Raw genomic sequence first — 18,955 nt, forward strand, 5'->3', positions numbered from 1 at the left:
ACACACTTGTCTTTGTACTCCTCACCTGGTTGCCGCCACACACGCTTAACACCATCTGACCCAAATAAGTTTATCTTGGTCTTATCAGACCACAGAACATGGTCCCCATAATCCATGTCCTTAGTCTGCTTGTCTTCAGCAAACTGTTCGGCTTTCTTGTGCATCATCTTTAGAAGAGGCTTCCTTCTGGGACGACAGCGATGCAGACCAATTTGATGCAGTGTGCAGTGTATGGTCTGGGCACTGACCGGCTGACCCCCCACCCCTTCAACCTCTGCAACAATGCTGGCAGCACTTATACGTCTATTTCCCAAAGACAACCTCTGGATATGACGCTAAGCAGGTGCACTCAACCTCTTTGGTTGACCATGACGAGGCTTGTTTTTAATGGAACTTGTCATGTTAAACCGCTGTATGGTCCGTGCTGAAGCTTAGTTTCAGGATCTTGGCAATCTTCTTATAGCCTAGGCCATCTTTATGTAGAGCAACAATTATTTTTTCAGATCCTCAGAGTTCTTTGCCATGAGGTGCCATGTTGAACTTCCAGTGACCAGTATGAGAGGGTGAGAGCTATAACAGCAAATTTAACACACCTGCTCCCCATTCACACCTGAGACCTTGTAACACTAGCAAGTCACATGACACCGGGGAGGGAAAATGGCTAATTGGGCCCAATTTTGAACATTTTCACTTAGGGGTGTACTCATTTTTGTTGTCAGCAGTTTAGACATTAATGGCTGTGTGTTGAGTTATTTTGAGGGGACAGCAAACTTACACTGTTATACAAGCTGTAGACTCACTACTTTACATTGTAGCAAAGTATTATTTCTTCAGTGTGAAAAGATATAATAAAATATTTACAAAAATGTGATGGGTGTATTCACTTTTGTGAGATACTGTACATGTCAGGTGTAGGGAATGTCCACAGTGTGTTACAACAGCAATGCAGTTTGCTTTTGATCTTTCTGCTTTTCTGCAGCTTCTCTAGTAAAGTCTATTGAACCAAAAATGCACCGTTTTGCATTAAAAAAATTCCCTGACCTATTTAAAAAATGCAGTGGTTGAAAAAAGCATAGATGTAAAACGTATCCCATAGGAAACCATGTCAAAAGTTCTGAACCAAGCCTGAAACAGACCATGAAACACCTAAAGGAGGCTTACGACCCAGCCTTAACCCACACAGTTTGGGTAGAGTTTTTTCTTACACCAGTCATATCATTTTTAGGACATACCCGGTATCTTCAAAATACTGGTGGAAAATATTTTTCTGTTGCTCATACACTGGCACTTTGGTAGCCATAAACACAACCTTCCCCCTTCGATTTGCAGGAATAGATTTTAGATGGTGAGCACAAATCGATAATGCCACAAATGTTTTTCCACATCCTGTAATAATAAAAAAAAGTAAGGATTACATTAAACAACACAGATTCCCTGTCTCTATCATGCACACAGAAGCAGATAACCAAAAAGGTTCAGGAATGATTGCAAAAACATGACAGTATTCTTTAAAAGGCTTATGCAAGCTGTACATAGGCTTTTGATTATTGATTATTAAAGTTATTGTCAGGCATCATTGTTTTAATAACGAGTAACTCTTTTTAAATTTATTTACACAAATCTCAGCAAACATTAGTAGTGATGTTAGTTTTGATGCTGACAATCATGCTATGGCTACATTAATTAATATATTACTGGCAGTTTTTAAACAATTTCACATGAAAACAACTTCAGCTTTAAAGCCCAGTTAAACCCTTTTAAATAATTACAGTAATGCAGTCTGGCTGTGTAACCAGTAATAAATTTGCTTTTTTTTTTTTTACTTTCATCAGCTAAGTGTTGCAGCAAGGGATAAAAGTCTCCCCAACACATAGGAGAGTTGGATCTCTCCTGCACCCCAACAAGCCCACTGATCACTGCTCTAATCAGCATTACACCGGTTCACTGAGCATGGGGTGTTTAGAAGAGCTGAACTGCTGTGTGTGTGTCCAATTCTAGTGCTGCCTACCTACCAGATCACCAGGTGAAAAAAAAGAGGGAAAAAATTCTAGAAGAAAGAAAAAAAAAGAAAAAAGGAATCCAGCTACCACGTCTTGATTGGTAAGCTATAATTTATTACATTTTTGATTTTGGGTTTAATAATACTGCTTTAACCCACCATTTCAGTATAATATTTTTTATCTTCTTTTAATTATAGTAAAATCCATATTTTAATTAATTAATAAAACAGAAATAAACAACAACAAAAAAAATTAAGAGGGTTCAACTGGGCTTTAACAAATGTAGGTGATAAATGTAAAGAATTTGACAAAAGCCACTTAATAAATGTCTGTTGTTAAGCACTGAAACAAAAAAAATCAACATTCTGCACTGGCATTAACGCGGTGTTCCACCTAAAAGTGGAACTTCCGCTTTAAGCACTCCTCACCCCCTGACATGCCACAATTGGCATGTAATTTTTTTTGGGGGGGTTGTACCTTCTTTTTAGTGGGACTTCCTGTCCCACTTCCTCCGTTCTCTTCCTGGCTGCCTAGGCGACTCCTCCTCTCGCCCTAGGCGGCCCCTCCCTGCCAGTGATCTTCTGGGACACGTCACAGGTCCCAGAAGATTGCTTGGCCAATAGCAGAGCGCAGCGCGACTTGCGCATGCGCAGAGCGCACCTGGCCGCGAAGCCATAAGCTGTCACGGGCGGGTGCCCACAGTTGCGAGGTTCTGGGTGCCCGCATCGCTGGACCATGGGACAGGTAAGTGTCTGTTTATTAAAAGTCAGCAGCTATACTTTTTGTAGCTGCTGACTTTAAATAAACTAAAAAAAACGGGTGGAACTCCACTTTAAGATCATAACCATAAATATTTCTTAATTGAATAAAACTGTAGGTCATTTTTAAATAATTTTTACAGTGTTACAAAAATGTGTTAAGGTAGAGCTATAGGCAAAACCTTTTCTTTCATTTTGGATAGAGCAAAGGAGAGACATAACCAAACAGGAAGTGAGAGGAAATCCCTGCAAATTAAGGGAATCCCTTGGGGACCCCCAGGTCACGGTATCTAGTTTCCCCATTGGAAGATTTTCCCTCTATTACTTTTCTGTGGACAACCCAACATTTGGGATTTTCTGTACATTCACTTTCAATAATGGTAAACAGGACAAATAGAGAGGGTGAATCTCCTTAACGGAAGCACAAGCAGCAATAACCCCCCTCCACGCCATCCAAAACTGAAATAAAAGTTTTGACTTTAGTTTTACTTTAAGTTAAAATTACATTTTGCTTACTTCTCAGTCCAATAAACTGACCTGTTGGTGCGCATATAATTGTGTTATTGCCTCTGTATGCAGGCTGAGCCAACTCTTCTTGATAGTTTCTAAGCTTCAAAGTTTTTACTGATGCAGGGATGGAAACTAAAAAAGCATAAGCCAAAAAATATACAATTAAATATCATGAAACATTTACAATTGTACTACCAAACAGAAAAATATATTAATAATATTGGCATCCAAATAAAATTTATCAGAGCATTCAAAGGGAAAACTGGAAGCCTGTTTGGGACCCTTCTTGGTAGTAACATAGGGTTTCTCACTTCAAGCATGTCCCAGACTTTCTCTGCAATTGAGGGCTTCTCAGATTGTGGCACAACAACCTATCCAACCATACTGGTAGCTTAAAAATCACAAAGCATATTCTTTACCGAAAGGCCTTCAAAACATGCTGTAACACATGCCACCAGCCAATTGTCATTCTGGGCTTTCAATATGAAAAGCCAGCTTTTACAAGTCAGATAAGAAGAGGAAATAAGGGGGTATGGGAGTAGATATACCAAATAAAAACTGGTGGAGCTTATTAGAAGTTTGGAGACTACCAGACACAATATGTCACCAAACAAAAGTGAAGAGTGTCCAGTATCAGCTGCTCAGCATTCTCTATAATGTGGGTATGTACAGTCAAGTATTTACTGGCCAGTGGCCTGCTTTCACCAGATATACTACTGTGAATTGCCTTACTGCCTGATGTGCCTGATGTGGTCTACCACATATTAGGAAACCTGCTATCCGAAGTTGGAACCTCTCCTTTTAATCCTGAATGGGGCTTATTCCATAATATCGGTTTATTCGCGCTAGATTCTGAGGTGTTTTCTCATGACTGCCTGATTGACTCAAATGCTGTACAGTATACGAGTCCACCATTTCTGGTAAGTGTGCCAACATTATCATATGGTGGTGGACTGCACTTTACCCCTTTCGCTGCCAGGCCCTGTGCTCCATTTTGTACATTCAGGTGGCCAGACCATTTTTTGCAATTTTTCCTTTGCTTTTTTATTTTTCACTTATAGCTTTCAGAATTTGTGAAAGACCCCCAAAACTGTATATTTTCTGAAAGCACATGATCAGAAGAATAAAAAGAAGGTGCTACTGATTTTTTAGACCCCGTGGTATTTGCGCAAATGTTTATCAAACCAATATATTTGCAAAAAATACACTAAAAGCATTATTAGCAGATAAAAACACAAGTTTTACAAAGTTCCTACTAAATATAAAAGCTTAACCTGTATTGAGTTAATAAATAACAAATATTTGTAGCTTTTAAATTGCGCCTTTTTGCGAAATGGTGAAAATTGAACATACGCAAAAGTGTAAATATCCAAATTTCTCTAAAAATCTGAAGGTTTTCATTTTTCCCTTACAGCTTTCAGAATTTGTGAAAGACCCCCAAAACCATATATTTTCTGAAAGCATATGACCTCTAGAATAAAAAGAAAGGTGCTACTGATTTTTTAGACTCCGCGGTATTTGCAAAAATGTTTACCAAACCAATATATTCACAAAAAATACACTAAAACCATTATTAGACCCCACGGTATTTGCACAAATATTTGTACATTTTAAATTGCTCCTTTTTGCAAAATGGTGAAAATCGAACGTACTCAAAAATCTCTCTAAAAATCTGGAGGTTTTCATTTTTTACTTACAGCTTTCAGAATTTGAAAAGACCCCTCAAACTAGACATTTTCTAAAAGCACATGACCTGTAGACTAAAAAAAAAGTGCTACTGATTTTTTTGGGCCCTGCAATAATTGCGCAAATGTTCATCATATCACTATTTTCACTAAAAATACACTAAAATCATTAATATTGCACATGAACACAACTTACAATATTCCTGCTAAATTAGTACTAAAGCATCGTTCACATGTGGAGTACTAAAGTGTACGCCCATGGAGGGCCATGGGGGGCCATGTTTACCCGCACAGGGATGCACAGATGTTCCGTGCATCCCCGTACAGGCAGTCCCATTTATGTCAATTGGGATGCAACGGCTGCACAGGCATAGCTGCTGTTCCCAATCTGACATCCGTGTGGGTGTGGGTGCATGACCCCGAACGCAGACAGTGTGAGCAAAGGGACATGCATGCGGACCTACCTGGATGTAAAATTGAGAGCAATGGCTCTGTTGGTGCAGTTACTACATCCCAAATGACATCAATGGGACTGCCTGCACAGAGTTGCATGGGACACCTGTGCATCCCTGTAAAGGTACACTGTGTATGCCCTGTGTGAACAAGGCCTTAGGCCCCTTTCACACAAGTACACCGATCGGGTCTGCATGTCAGTTTTTCAGGTGGGCCCAATCAGACCACCCATTGTTCTCTATGGAGAAACTGATGTAAATGGACATGTGTCCATTTACACCCGCCTGCATTCGATCCAGTCCGCTAACAACAGATGGATGGGGATTTCATTCCCCATCTATCTAGCAGATTGGTTCCGATGGAAGTGGACAGGTAGTCTGTTTTATATCTGGCCGCCCCGCAGAGAACAGCGGGTTTTGTCCGTGCCCGCTTTGCATCAGTGGAGCTGACATGGACCTGTCATCTGCCTGCTCAGCGGGGATCAGCAGACAGATCCCCCGCTGAGCAGATGGAACTGCTTGCTGCTTGACAGAGTCCGCTCCATGTGAAAGGGGTCTTACCAGGAGTGAGCGGTCCATTAGGACTCATGTGTTTGTATGAGTTTTTACTTTTTTCAAGCCACATGATCAGAGCCTGAGGCTCTAATTGGCTTGAAAAAGGTTGGGCTCAGGGCGCAGAGCATTGCACCCCGAACCCACCCACTTGTGACAATAACAAATTAATATTCACTAACGTCTCCCGGCTTCTCCTTCTGGCCAAGCAGGATGGATCGGGTTGGCCGGGAGAAGCTGAGGTATATGTGGAGGGGTAAGTGCAGGGGGGGGGACGATCACTGTGGAGGGGTGAGTGCGGGCAGGCCTGGGTGGTCTTACTATGTTTGTGTTTTTTTAATTTTTTTTACTTTTTTTTTTTACAGTCATTTTTTTTTTTATTACTTTTTTTTTTTGGGGGGGGGGGGTCTTTGGTGAGATATCAGAGGTCTAAACAGACCCCCATTTCTCTTTTTTTAAAACAGACAAAGGGACTGAAGATAGTCCATTTATCCATAAACTGACAGTCTGATACATTGTAAGACTCGCGGTTACAATATAACAGCTGTCAATGTCAGTGGGCACATAACAGTGATCAGTAGTGATCGCTGCATGCGCCCTCTCTTCTACAGGGGAGAGCTTAGTAAACACATGTTTACTAAGCCCCAACTTCACCCCCACCCGCACCACTCCCCCCCCCCCCGCCACGATCCCCAGTTTGACAGATCGTAGAGATCAGTGCAGGGAAAAGATGCAAGCAGCAGGAGTGGAAGGAGAGATGCCACTCAGAGTGGCCATGGATCAGGGGTGAGGGGGCAGTTGGGGGGGTGATCTGACTAGCAGGGGGGACATATCTGGACCCCCCCAAGCCCCATGCAGCACCTGAATCCGGCGGGAGTGGAAGAGGAGGGATGCCGGCTAATGATGGTGGCTGCGGGGAGTGGGTTTGGGTGGAGGGGGTAAATAGTGCTGGGGGGGGAGAAGTGGGGTGAAGGGGATAGAAGAGGAGAGTGGGGGGGGGGCAGTTTAGGATGGAAGGGTGTGGCGGGGTTGGAGAGGCAGGGAACAGGGAAGCAGCTGCACGGGTGGTGGGTGGGCATGGTCGGTCACATTTGGGGTTAATAACTCTGATCAGCGTGTTGTAATCCGCTGATCAGAGTTATAGAATTGTTCAGCAGAGTCTACTGAACAATTCTGATATAAGCTTATGGTCATTGAAGTGACCATAAGCTTAAAGGAGAGGGAGAAAGTAGGTCCGTACGCTGTAAGGACTTGGCAGTGAAAGGGTTAAAGAACAAGTCCTAATCTACTGTGAACAGTCACGGTGATTTCTTCTTCATTTATGGGACTTATTTTTTGTGATGGACTACAACATGATATTCATTTATGAATTTTGAGCAACATTTTTTTCACTTTTATATATAATTATTGTTCAATTCACAATTCACTTAATTTGAAACGTTCATTCTTTTGAGTTTATAGACCTTGGGGAAACCCAGGTTTTTACATATATATGTTTTCACCTTGATTTACATTTTGGTTCACCAATTTTGAGCTACACTATTGTTTATAATCTTATTAGAAGTTTGCCTACTTTATATGTTATAACAAATTCAAATAATTGCTTACAAAAAAGTGTAAATTCCAAAAACAGGTGCCCACATAAGACGTTTCCTTATTACACCATGCAGAAATCACACAGCTTGGAACATGGTTCTCTACCTGAAACCTCATTTAGATTTTTTAGTGTAAATCTCATCCATTAGCGTGTCTACGTACACTCACTCATTTTAGGAAGCTTTGCAGCGTGCCCACAATCCTGATCCGGTTCTCCAAGGGCTTCAAATATGAAGAACAAAGACAATTAATACAAGCCCTTTATTGCTTCTATCTATAGTACCATACAAAAAATATATGTTTTACATAATAAATAATATGTACATTCTAACAAATGGAACATATAGCACTTAAAATAGTTATAATGATTACCAATGAATTTATTTAACCACTTCAGCCCCGGAAGATTTGGCTGCTCAATGACCAGGCCATTTTTTACTATACGGCACTGTGTCGCTTTAACTGACAATTGCGTGGTCGTGCGATGATGTACCAAAACAAAATTGACATCCTTTTTTTCCCACAAATAGAGCTTTCTTTTGGTGGTATTTGATCATCTCTGTGGTTTTTTAATTTTTTGCACTATAAACAATAAAAGAGGGACAATTTTGAAAAAAAAGCAATATTTTGTACTTTTTGCTATAATAAATATCCCCAATTTTTTTTTAAAAAAAAGCTAATTTTTTTCTCAGTTTAGGTCGATATGTATTCTTCTACATATTTTTGGTTTATAAAAATCGCAATAAGCGTATATTAATTGGTTTGCGCAAAAGTTATAGTGTTTACAAAATAGGGGATAGATAGATTTATGGCATTTTTATTTGATTTTTTTTTTTACTAGTTAATGGCGGCGATCTGCAATTTTTATCGAGACTGCGACATTATGGCAGACAAATCAGATGCTTCTGACACATTTTTGGGACGATTGACAATTATACAGCGATCAGTGCTATAAAAATGCACTGATTACTGTATAAATGTCACTGGCAGGGAAGGGGCTAACACTAGGGGGCGATCAAGGGGTTAACTGTGTTCCCTAGTGTGTGTTCTAACTGTAGGGGGAGGGGACTGACAATAGATGACAGATCGTGGTTCCTAGCTATTAGGAACTCACGACCTGCCTCTCCTCTCCTCATAGAGCAGGGATGTGTCTGTTTACACACACATGTCCCTGTTCTGCCTCTTGTGCCTGGTCATGAGCAACAGCACCCCCGCAGAACAGCGGGCATGCGCGCCTGCTATCCCGTTTAAAGGAGCCGACGTACAGCTACGACGGCTTGAGGGATCGTGCCGACCTGCCGCAGTAAAATGACGACAGCTGGTCGGCAAGTGGTTAAATAACTATATTTACTATTTGGACAAATCAACTAATAATAGCAATTAATACCTCCAAACCATTTAAAGTAGCACTATAGGCAAAACCTTTTTTTCCCATTTTGGTCAGAGCAAGGGAGGGTTATAACCCCTGTCCGATTTTTTTTTTATGCCATCTGGGTCCCATTTCTGAGATTTCCCTTCACTTCCTGACCCATTGTGAAGCAAGAAGTGAGAGAAAATCCCTGCAAATTAAGGGAATCCCTTGGGGACGCCCAGGTCACCAAAACTAGTGTCCCCATTGGAACATTTTCCCTCTGTTACTTTTCTAAAGGAAATCCACCAACTCTATCTAAAACAAACAAATAAACAAACAAATGTAGCACCCTCTACTTTAGGTAGGTGCTAGTAGAAGGATTTTTATTAGTACAGGTAAATTTAATCAGCCCTAGCTGTAAGCCTGTTTGTTTTGATCTGTGTGGGCTGGGAGTGGCTTGGAGTAGCAGCAGGTGATTCACATGCAGCATCACTTCTCTGTCACCTCCCTCTGACTTCTAGAGGATTCCAGAAGAGAGGTGAGGAAGAGGAGTGGAGTGACATGGGGTGTCTCAGGAGGCCCTGACCAACCCCTGGCTAGGACTGGCAGGGGACAGGTGTCCTTGAAATACCCAGGGTCAGCCCTGCTGGGGGAGGAGAGTTTTGGGTTTAAGAACTGGGAGATGGAGTACTAGCTGTCGGGGCCTTTAAGGTGAACTCGCCAGTCTGGGGGGGGGGTGACCTTGGGGCCTGGAGCCCAAGTGGTAGGCACAGTCGGGAGAGCTGGGGAGGCAGCCGGAGCAGACTAGGAGTGTGCAATCTAAGATGGATTTAGAGCCAGCGGGAGAGACTGTGGTATCATGGGCAGTGAAGACAGGCAGATGCAGAAAAGAGGGCTGGCGGGGCCAGAAGAGGGCTGACTGGGATCAGTAGTCCACCTAGGACAGCTAGCACCAGAACTTTCCATTCTTTGTGCTACACCAAAGGGGCCCTGCAGCGAGGACCGGTGAGTGCTCCCTCTGGAGGCCTAAATAGTATTACTGTTGTTGCTATAACATGAGATGTTTATTCTCAAATTTGCGTGCCTTGTGTTCCCACTGTATGGAAGGTTACAGAGACTGCCGGCAGATACACTTAGGCGGGTGTCTCCCACAAGGGGGCCGTGTGCGCGCAGGGAGCGTGCGCCAGGGGATGTGCTCTGCGTGCCCGTGCGCCTGCATTCATCTGCGTGCGCTATGGCGTGCGCGGGTGGCGGTCGCCACGTGCATTGCGGCATGCCGGTATGGGCGCCGTGTGTCCCCCGCGGGTGTGTGCATGAGCAGTAAGATTCCCGGGCGTGCGTGCGTCACGTGACGGCGCACACATATAGAGGGAGGTCAGCGCCCACGTGTGTCAATGCTGCTTGTCAGATTAGGCTTGTAAGAACCAGGAGCCTAGTGCGCAGTGGGACACAGAGGTCTGGGCACGTGAGTCAGGCATTTGCAACTCGTTGAAGGCTTAAAGGCTGTGGTACTGCTATACGCTGGACTCAGCCATATAGCGCAGAGAGAGTATTTTTTCCTCAACCCTTGTAAGCAATGTCTTCCAGAAAATGAGGTACAGGGAGCAGGGCAAGTCCAGGGGTTAAAGTAACTCCTTCAAAAACAGGAGATACCTTAACCTCAGGTTACTGCAGCATCAGTCTCCCCTGAAAGACCTGAGGCATTTGGCCTGGCTGAGCCATTGCATTTGTCAGGGGTAGTGGCCACTACCAATATCCCTGCATCGGCTTATGTTACTAAGGATGACTTAGCATCAGCCCTAGCTGGCCTTGAAGGCAAAATAGCGGGTATGATTGCCTCAGTAACGCAGGGAGGGAAGAAGTGTCATAGATCTCCCTCTCCTGAGCCTGGTCCCAGTGGGGAGTCACTTGAGCACCAGGACTCCCTTAGCCAGTTGGGTCCTTGTGATTTGGATCCGGAATGGGCAGAGGATTTAGAGGAGGTGGCCATAAAGGATAAAGAGGAAGGAGAGGCTGAAGAGTCCTCGGCAGGGGACTCAGGTTCTGAGGAACCAATTTCGGCTTCCCAATCCCAGAAATTGTTTATCCAATCTTTGGCTAAAATGGTGAGAGCAGGATTTAAGTTACCCCCGATGCAGGGACCGGGACTTTCCTGTTCTACATTGGGATCCTTGTGTCCTCAGCAAGGTTCCCAGGCGTTCCCTGTGCATCCATTATTGGAGCAGGTGATTTACGCTGACTGGGACCACCCAGACAGGATATACTTGCCTCCAAAAAGGTTTTCTTTTTTATACCCTATGGAGGAAAAATTCAGGAAGAGGTGGGATACGCCTTTGGTTGATGCTGCCATTTCATCAGTGGATAAAAGCCTAACCTGTCCAGTGGATAATGCCCAAGGGTTTAAAGATCCGGCAAATAAAAAATTGGAATCCTTACTAAAAGCCTCCTTATAAAAGCCTCCTTACTAAAAGCCACTATAACACAAGGTTACAAGATAGAGTTCCGGGATTTTCCCCAAATCAGTTTCTGGTATCCAGAGTCCCATCGGACCCAGAGAAAAAGAGAGGACTGTTCCTAGCCTTAGAACAGCTAGAAAGGCAGGAGGTAATTATCGAGGTTCCGCACAAGGAAAAATTCAAGGGATTCTACTCGAACCTATTTACAGTGCCAAAGCCAAATGGGAAGGTAAGGCCCATTCTGGACCTCAAGTCCCTCAATTCCTTTCTAAACGTCCGAACCTTCCGTATGGAGTCGGTTCGTTTAGTAATCGCATCCTTGAGAAGAGGGGATTTTTTAGCATCCATAGACATCAAGGATGCGTACCTACATGTACCAATTTTCAGTCCGCATCAAAGATTTCTGCGCTTCGCAGTAGAGGGGTGTCATTTCCAGTTTGTGGCACTTCCGTTTGGTCTAGCTACGTCCCCTCAAGTCTTCACAAAGGTTCTGGCTCCAGTGTTGGCTTTTCTAAGGTCCCAAAAGACCTCGGTGGTAGGATATCTGGACGACCTTCTGTTAAGGGACCAGTCTTAACCCACCTTAGTAGAAAACGTTACAACTACTGTTCATTTCCTGAGGTTCCTAGGCTGGATTCTGAATATGGACAAATCGGCCCTTCGTCCAGTTCAAGTCTTGACATCTCTAGGCCTGATCCTGGATACAACCCAGGAAAGGGTAATTTTACCTCCCTTAAAGGTCAACTCCATAGTGGAGCTGGTCCGAGAATTCAAAAGGATAGAAAGGCCTTCAATTCGATTGTGCATGAGGCTGCTGGGCAAGATGGTGTCATCTTTCAGTGCAGTTCCTTAGTTTTACTCCAGGTTGTTCCAGAAAACTATCCTGGAAGCTTGGAACAAGTCTGTTCAAACTTTGGATCATCCCATGTCTCTATCCCTACAGGTAAAACAGGACCTCTCTTGGTGGTCAAAAACCAACAACTTGAGGGGCGGAAAATCCTTTCCACTTGTAACCTGGAAAGTGGTGACTACAGACGCCAGTCGTCTCGGCTGGGGAGAAGTCCTGGAAGAGGCTTCCGTACAGGGAAGATGGTCCCAAGTAGAGAAGACCTTGCCCATCAATCTGCTGGAAATCCGGGCAGCTCGCTTGGCTCTCCTATTCTGGACGTCCAGATTGCGGGGGTTTCCGGTAAGAGTCCAGTCCGACAACTCCACGGTTGTGGCATACATCAACCACCAAGGGGGCACCCATAGCCGGGCAGCCCAAAGGGAAGTAAATCACATATTAACTTGGGCAGAGAGACATGTGCCGTTTCTGTCGGCAGTCTTTATTCCAGTTGTGGACAATTGGCGGGCAGACTACCTAAGTCGTCAGCAATTGTTACCGGGAAGTGGTTTCTTCACCCCGAAGTTTTCGTTTAAATCTGCCAGCATTAGGGTATGCCAGATGAGGATCTCCTGGCATCCAGATTCAATGCCAAGGTGGACAGCTTTCTATCCAGGACCAGGGATCCACTTGCCGTCGGGACGGATGCATTGGTGATTCCTTGGGATCGGTATTCCCTAATTTATGCAGGAGAAAAGAAAACAGTAATTCTGGTGGCCCCAGGGTGGCCCAGGAGGTCCTGGTACTCAGAGATTGTGAGGATGGCGGTAGGGGACCCATTGTGCCTCCCATACCATCCAGACCTGTTGTCCCAAGGTCCCATATACCTTCTTTACAGTCGCTGAATTTGATGGCGTGGCTATTGAGACCAGGGTACTGAAAGACCGTGGTATCAGAGGTTCTGTCTTGTCTACTCTGATAAATGCTAGAAAGCCAGTTTCTAGAAGTATTTACCATAGGGTCTGGAAATCGTACATTTCCTGGTGCAAGAGGAGAAGATGGCACCCTCGCAAGTATACGATTGGGAGGGTCCTTGCCTTTCTTCAAACAGGAATTGATTTAAACCTATCTCTAGGGACCATTAAGGGACAAATTTCGGCCTTATCAGTTTTTTTCCAGCGGCCATTCGCATCTCATTCTTTAGTACAAGCCTTCGTCAAGGGGGTACTGCTCTTAAGGCTGCGGGTTAAGCCGCCTTTATGCCCCTGGGACTTGAACTTGGTGCTATCAGCTCTACAGAGTCAACCCTTTGAACCTATTAGGCATATTCCGTTGATCCTATTAACTAGGAAATTGGTCTTTTTGGTGGCCATAACCTCGGCTAGAAGGGTGTCAGAATTGGCCGCCCTTTCTTGTGAAAAACCTTTTCTGTTTGTACATCAGGACAAGGTGGTCATGCACACCCGTCCATATTTTTTACCTAAAGTGGTTTCCAGTTTTCACTTGAATCAGGACATCATTTTACCTTCCTTCTTTTCCCAACCCTAAGTCTAAGAAGGAAAGGTCGCTCCACTCACTGGATGTGGAGAGAGCAGTCAAGGTTTACTTAAATATATCAGCTCCTTTTCAGAAGACTGACTCCCTTTTCGTTCTGCCAGAGGGTCCTAAGAAGGGACAGGCAGCAACTAGTTCAACTATCTCTAGGTGGATTCGCCAGGTCATTATCCAGGCTTATGAGCTAAAACACAAGGTTCCACCTCGATATATCAAAGCTCACTCTACTAGAGGAGTTAGTGCTTCATGGGCAGTGCGCCAACAGGTGTCTATGGCTCAGGTTTGCAAAGCGGCCGCTTGGTCTTCGGTTCATACATTCACCAGGTTTTACCAACTGGATGTTAGGTCTCAAAGGGAGACTGTTTTTGGCCACAGCGTGCTGCAAGCAGCTTTATAAGTCCTGGGCCTAAAAGGGGTCTAGGAATACTATGTTCCCTCCCCTCAAATGCATTATCCCAGATAGTCATTATTATGGTGCTCTGTGTCCCGTGATGTACGATAAAGAAAAATGGATTTTTAAAACAGCTTACCTGTAAAATCCTTTTCTTGGAGTACATCCCGGGACACAGAAGTCCCTCCCTTCTTTTCTGGGATCTTCATTGCTTGCTACAAAACTAAAGGTATTTCCTGTATGGGAGGGGTTATATAGGAGGAACCTTCTTACTATTGGTTGCCAGTGTCCAATCACCTAAAGGTAGCACATAACCCAGATAGTCATTATTATGGTGCTCTGTGTCCCGTGATGTACTCCAAGAAAAGGATTTTACAGGTAAGCTGTTTTAAAAATCAATTTTTTCTGGGCATCCCATGAATTCGTTAACCCCATCCAAGTTATGATCCCTCAATAAAAACACAAAACGGACTGTTCATTGTCTTGGAGTGTCTGGGAAGTCGATGCCGGGCTGGCCAGGGTGAAAGGTGGACCACAATATCCAGCAGCCCCTACAGTGGTACTGCTACACAAACAAAAAAATTTTGCCTTTAGTTATAATTTAAGACATGTCTATAATAGTTAGCAATATGAAAAAATATGTGCAGCACATCTCTGCAATACATGCACATTTTCCCTAAAAGACCCTGCAAGTATAGAAGAATACCTGTTTAGCTGTCAGAAATTCATTCAGGTCTTTCAGTCCTGTTGTAGGCTGACAAAATATAGCATATTTATTGACTGAATGGTGTCAGCCATTAGGATAGTTCTGAATTTACAGATTAACAGGTATGTTTTCCCTTACTGAACAAATAAAACAAAACATTTCTGATATATTGAACAGACCATTGGCTTCCGCTGCTGTCAATCAAACTCTATGACAAGTGTGCATGAGGTGGGGCCAAGCCGCCCAGTCTGTGTCAATACTATATTTTGCTGTGATCTTTAAAACACAGACATATTTAAAGTGATATTAAACCTTCAATTTTTTTGTTATTAAAATAATAAACATGTTATACTTACCTGTTCCTCATCGGTGAGTGCCCCCATAAAAAAACACTTTCTATGGGGGCATTTGCCAAAGAGGAGGAGCCAGAAGCGCCAGGGAGGAACCTAAGAAGAAGCGAATCGACGCTGCTCTGTGCAATTCAATTGCACAGAGCAGCTAAGTATAACGTGTTTATTATTTTAATAACATAAAATCAAAGGTTTAATATCACTTTAAATATTCCTGTGGCATTTTAAAGATCACAGCAAAATATAATTTTAATGTAACAAATGGCAACCTACACTGTCAATGTGTGTGTTTCCAAATCTAGAAGTGGTGTTAAGATCAGCTATAGATTATTACCAAATTGCAGATTTATTTATGTAGCAAATTTCATTGTGGAATTCTCTCCTTTATTGAGTGCATAGGTAAGAAGTCTTTCCTGGGTCAGAAAACTGGGTGACGCAACTTATCACTGCTATTTTTGTAGGCTGGGATGTCTGTTGTGAATATCATTATCATGGACCTCTGACATAGTTAGGCTGCATTCAAATGTTGAAAACATGCCAAAATGCTACAAGTGACACAAACTAACATGAAGTGTTTTTTCCCCAAAATAGAAATTGCACAACCAAACAGAAAAATGTATTAATAATATTGGCATTCAAATAAAATTGATCAGAGCATTCAAAGGGAAAACTGAAAGCCTGTTTAGGATCCGTCTTGGTAGTAACATAGGGTTTCTCACTTTAAGCAAGTCCCAGACTTTCTCTGCAATGGAAGATTTCTTAGATTGTGGCACAACAAAATATCTTACCACTTGGTAGCTTAAAAAAAAAATCACAAAGGATCTTCTCTCCTGAAGGGCTTTCAAAACATGCTGTAACACATGCCACCAGCCAATTGCCATTCTGGGCTTCCAACATGATAAGCCAGCTTTTACAAGGTGGATAAGAGGGTGTGGGAGTAGCTGTACCAAATGAAAACTGGTGGGGTTTATTAGAGTTTTGCCTACTATATATGTTGTAATGAATTCAAATAATTTCTCACAAAGGTGAAAAATGAAAGAACAGGTGCCCACATAAGACGTCTCCTTAAAAAAACAAACAGGTTTCACACAGCTTGGAACATGGTTTTCTACCCAAAACTTAATTTACATTTTTTAGTGTAAATCTCAACCATTAGTGTGTCTACGTACACTCACTCATTTTAGGAAGCTTTGCAGCGGGCCCACAATCCTGATCCAGTTCTCCAGGGGCTTAAAATTTGAAGAACAAAGACAATTAATACAAGCCCTTTATTGTTTCTATCTATAGTACCATACAAAAAAAATATACGTTTTACATATTAACTACCATGTAAATTCTAACAAACGGAACAGACAACACATCAAATAGTTTTAATGATTACCAATGAGTTTAGTTAAATAAGTATATTTACTATTGAGACAAAATACCAAATAATAGCAATTAATACCTCCAAACCATTTAAGCTAAAGCTATAGACAAAACCTTTTTTTACATTTTGGCTAGAGCAAGGGAGGGTTATAACCCCTGTCAGATTTTTTTTCCCGTCATCTGTTTCCCATTGTGGAGATTTCCCTTCACTTTCTGTCCCATAGCAAAAAAGAAAGGCAGAAGAAATCCCTGCAAATAAAGGGAAACCCTTGGGACCCCTTGGTCACCAGAACTAGTGCCCCTTAAAAGACCCTGCAAGTATACAAAAATACCTGTTTAGCTGCCAGAAATTCACTCAGGTCTTGGAGTCCTGTTGTAGGCTGACAAAATATAGCATATTTATTGACTAAATAGTGTCAGCCCTGCCCATTGTCTTTTTGATCTGTAGTCCCAAGATAAAAAACTACAGGGGCTTTTCAGGCTCCCTGACATAACACAAGCAGTGTGACTAGGATAGTTTTAAATTTACAGATTAATAGGTATTTTTTCCCTTACCGAACAAATAAAACAAAACATTTTTAATATATTTAACAGACCATTTGCTCCTGTCAATCAAACTCTGTGACAAGTTGGTGGGGGGGCGGGGCTGAGCCGCCCAGTCTGTATTAATACCTTACTTTGCTGTGATCTTTAAAACAACACAGGAATATCTAAAGTGGTATTAAACCTTCAATGTTTTTGTTATTAAATTAATAAACATGTTAAACTTACTTGCTCTGCTCCTCCTCAGAGAGTGCCCCCACAGAAAGCAGCTTTCTCTGGGGACACTCGCCAAAGAGGAGGAGCCAGAAGCTGCGGGGATGAACCTGTGGGGCATCGGGGCTGCTCTGTGCAATCCAATTGCACAGAGCAGCTAAATATAACGTGTTTATTACTTTAATAACAAAAAAATCAAAGGTTTGATATCACTTTGAATATTCCTGTGGTGTTTTAAAGATCACAGTAAAATATAGATTTAATGTAACAACATTAATGATAACAAAGCAGCATACACTTTCGTTGTGTGTGTTTACAGATCTAGAAGTGGTGCTAAGGTCAGCTATAGATTATTACCAAATTGCAGATTTATTTATGTTATACTTACCTGCTCCTCATCGGTGAGTGCCCCCATAAAAAGCCACTTTCTATGGGGGCTTTTGCCAAAGAGGAGGAGCCAGAAGCGCCAGCGAGGAACCTAAGAAGAGGCGAATCGATGCTGCTCTGTGCAATTCAGTTGCACAGAGCAGCTAAGTATAACGTGTTTATTATTTTAATAACACAAAATCAAAGGTTTAATATCACTTTAAATATTCCTGTGGCATTTTAAAGATCACAGCAAAATATAGTTTTAATGTAACAAATGGCAACCTTCACTGTCAATGTGTGTGTTTCCAAATCTAGAAGTGGTGTTTAGATCAGCTATAGATTATTACCAAATTGCAGATTTATTTATGTAGCAAATTTCAGTGTGGAATTCTCTCCTTTATTTATTGACTGCATAGGTAGGAGGTCTTTCCTGGGTCAGGAAACCGGGTGACGCAACTTATCACTGCTAATTTTGTAGTTTGGGATGTCTGTTGTGAATATGTCGCCATTATCATGGACCTCTGACGTACTGTAGTTGCATTCATATGATGAAAACATGCCAAAATGCTACAAGTGACACCAACTAATATGAAGTGTTTTTTTCACAAAATAGAGAGGGGTCAAAACCATTGAATGTGATTGGGAATGACATCCCCTCTCATTTGTATTGAAGGTACACAATTGCAGGCAGCAAAAGCTTGCAGAGAACCACAAAATGTAGATAAATAAAAAGAACCCATACTCAATTCCTGCAGTCTCATTAATTATCATTTTTAAAGTTAAACTGCCTTGGCCAATGTCTTCTCTATTCTGTATAGTTGGAGATTAAGGCAAGGTTTGGCTCATAGCTGAGAGCAAATAATACAATGTTGGCCACTGGGAGTCATAAATAGGTATTAGTACACAACAAAATATAACATAATTATGTCAAAGTATTAAAACAATTATAATGCGCCTCTATAAAACTGTTTGAACAACCAGTTTCTGGTTGTTATGGGTCACCACTCTAAATAATACAGTACATTTAATGCAGATAATGCTGTGGTATAAGAGTAATCTGTGATCTCTCGTTTGTTATATTAGTGTGTGATCCACTTGTATTGTATAATTTATCTGAAATAAAGGGGACTTTGAACCAGTTACCTGACAGACATTGGTTATCCAGTGCAGGCTCTTCAGTGAACTGAATCATCATGAAAGGACTGACTAATTCCATTGGGTCATCAGTGGACCTCTTCTTCTCTAAAAATACAAAGCATGATATATGTTGAATTG

General features: G+C 42.3%; 1 protein-coding gene across 6 annotated transcripts in view; it reads right to left on the reverse strand.

Moving 5' to 3' along the window:
* LOC141148909 (antiviral innate immune response receptor RIG-I-like) overlaps positions 1 to 18,955 on the reverse strand; it is a 91,692-nt gene that overhangs the window by 47,018 nt on the left and 25,719 nt on the right. The window contains exons 6-10 of one of the 6 annotated variants that reach the window (XM_073636798.1): positions 18,824 to 18,922; positions 16,363 to 16,416; positions 7,722 to 7,775; positions 3,296 to 3,400; positions 1,233 to 1,386 (exon numbers count right to left, since the gene is read on the reverse strand). In XM_073636798.1, the coding sequence (XP_073492899.1) occupies positions 1,233 to 1,386; positions 3,296 to 3,400; positions 7,722 to 7,775; positions 16,363 to 16,416; positions 18,824 to 18,922 (466 nt within the window). Of the gene's footprint in view, positions 1 to 1,232; positions 1,387 to 3,295; positions 3,401 to 7,715; positions 7,776 to 16,356; positions 16,417 to 18,823; positions 18,923 to 18,955 lie in introns of all 6 variants that reach the window. The other 5 variants (XM_073636779.1, XM_073636788.1, XM_073636770.1 and 2 more) reach the window with 5 other exon arrangements.

This window comes from Aquarana catesbeiana, linkage group LG01 (genome assembly GCF_042186555.1).
Source record: "Aquarana catesbeiana isolate 2022-GZ linkage group LG01, ASM4218655v1, whole genome shotgun sequence".
NCBI lineage: Eukaryota > Metazoa > Chordata > Amphibia > Anura > Ranidae > Aquarana > Aquarana catesbeiana.